The 2269-nt window shown below is 42.3% G+C and overlaps 1 protein-coding gene across 1 annotated transcript; it reads left to right on the top strand.

Annotated features, from left to right (window-relative positions):
- Nucleotides 1–1637: 1637 nt before the first annotated feature.
- Nucleotides 1638–1958, top strand: LOC150075354 (notch-regulated ankyrin repeat-containing protein A-like). Its single transcript, XM_090388457.1, has one exon. It carries the CDS (start codon nucleotides 1638–1640, stop codon nucleotides 1956–1958), a length of 321 nt encoding a protein of 106 aa, XP_090244583.1.
- Nucleotides 1959–2269: the final 311 nt, after the last annotated feature.

Genomic DNA, 2269 nt, shown 5'->3' with positions numbered 1-2269 from the left:
CACTTATAATGTTCCTTTTTCTCGGCGGACACCACCACCCAGATTGCACCGTTTCGAAACTTATTTGTATATGTGGGGATAATAGCTCTGTTATCCACTTGTCCCTATTTGACAGAGAAAAGCCAAAAGACACATCATCAGGAATCTCGCATATCGTGGAGTTATACTTCATAACTAGGTTGTCACTAATGCAACAACAGGGTACCTGCCCATCCACCGATGAGATGTCAAAAGCTTCGAAACGGTGGTGTACGCCGAGAATAAGTAACATTAGTCATTTCCACTGGTGAAGTGTTACTTATTCAAACAAGGGCCTCTTGGCCCATATTGTGCCTGTTCACCAGTCCATGGTAGTTTCCCACGGTTTGGCCTTGGATCTTGATGGATTAGGTTCTTGTAGGTCCTGTAGGAAATTTATATTTCTGTGGAAGTTTCCTGTTTAAAAACAAAAACATAAAAGAAATGAATTCTAATTCATCACTGCAATATTCGCTTACACTGTTTAAGGAGCTGTTTCTTAACTTTATTTAAATACGAAAGAAGCTAAGTCTACATCTACTATTGAAATGTCTTGAGGACAGATGGGTTTATAATACACTTGAGTCCAAAATTTAAATGACAATATCTGGCCCTGCTTAAATATCTCCATGCTTTAAAACTTGGAAACCACCATTTTGGGCATCACCAAAAGAGCGTTTTGTAATTTATTTTGAAAAGAAGACATTTCAATAACGTCTGTAATATTCTATAATGTTTAATAAGGCAAAACCTCATAAATCCAGCATCCTTGTGGACATAGCATTCCGGATTTTTGAAGTTCTGTGTATATCCATTTTTAGATAGTTTTAAAAGAAACCGACCAATTTCACCTCTTTCAAACGAGCAGACGACTTACAGTAATCGGTAATGTTCACTTTTAAACGAGCAGACGACTTATAGTGATTGGTAATATTCTCTTTCAAGCGAGCAGACGAATAATATCCTAATTAACTTAAAACAGACGGATTCAAGTGTGTACAGCAACATAATTGTAACTAAGATCGGTGAACCAGGGGTTGGGAGGGGACAAATCTTGTTTCGCAGAGTTAAAACCCACCAGAGTGGTGATTAACACCTGTAAAAGCTGCAATGAAATAGCTGGTTAGCTGCGCAAATTCCGTGATCCATTCTGCAAGGTGTCATTTCCCACGAACTTCTTACCTACTCTGTTTTTTTCCTCAGCCAAATTTCTTTTTCCGTTTTTCCCAAGACTTAAACGTGTGAAAGTAGTAGAAACGGAAAACCAGGCAGGTCTATAGGACGCAGTGTTTTCCGTTTTCCCACGCGTATCAAGGGGAGAAAATCGTCTGCTGACGTCGCGAACCAAAACTGTCAATCAGTTCACTACAACGGGGCGGAGCAGATCCGAGGGCCGCTTTCCAAATGGACGAACGCGAGCCTGGAGCGATCACAGCGCCCCGACGCTCCATTAAGGGACACAAAAACACACACGCGCTCGCCAAAAACGCAGATTGTAAGCGGCAGATCGGGAACGGTAGTCGCTTTTATTTCCTATACGAAGTTTGCCACGAGAACGCGCTTTCTGTGGGTGTGTGTGTATGCACGCGCGCGAAGTGGAACAGGGTCGAGTCGCAGATATGAGCAAGAAGGATATCCAAAGCGGGACTTCGCACCAAGAAGTGTTTCTGAAAGCTGTAAGGAGTGGCGACACGGACGAACTGCAGAAGATCCTGCAGCGATGGGAGGGTGCCGTCAATGTGAACTATTACGACAAAGAAGGACAAACAGCGTTGCACCACGGCTGCATGGACGGTAACTTGGAACTGGTGAAGGTTCTGGTGAAGTTTGGAGCCGATATTCGACTGGCGAACCGGGATGGGTGGAGTGCCCTGCACATCGCCGCCTACGGGGGTCATCAGGACATAGCTTTGTACCTGATCGCAAATTCGGGAAGGTAAGAAGAAGCGAAAAGAGGCCCTTTGATTGAATACAGCAGTAATGTGTTGTGCCATGTGTTTTGTAATTGTGTTAGTGAGAAGGGGTTCGATACTCATCCCATTATGTATATACGTGAACTCTTAATATATCCTTGAAACCAGTGATAAAATTAATTTATGACTTGTTTTTTTAACATGGTTCCTAAGGAGGGGCTTTCTAACAAGATTTGCAGTTTTTTTTTTTATTATCAGTGTCTTTTGTACCATGAAAATATCCTTGAAGAGAACGAACTACAACCAATGATCAAGAAGCGAAAATAAACTAAGTTAGC

This window comes from Mastigoproctus giganteus, chromosome 14, assembly GCF_048544385.1.
Source record: "Mastigoproctus giganteus isolate SK-2022 chromosome 14, ASM4854438v1, whole genome shotgun sequence".
Lineage (NCBI taxonomy): Eukaryota > Metazoa > Arthropoda > Arachnida > Uropygi > Thelyphonidae > Mastigoproctus > Mastigoproctus giganteus.
This window is presented reverse-complemented; position numbering and strand designations above follow the sequence as displayed.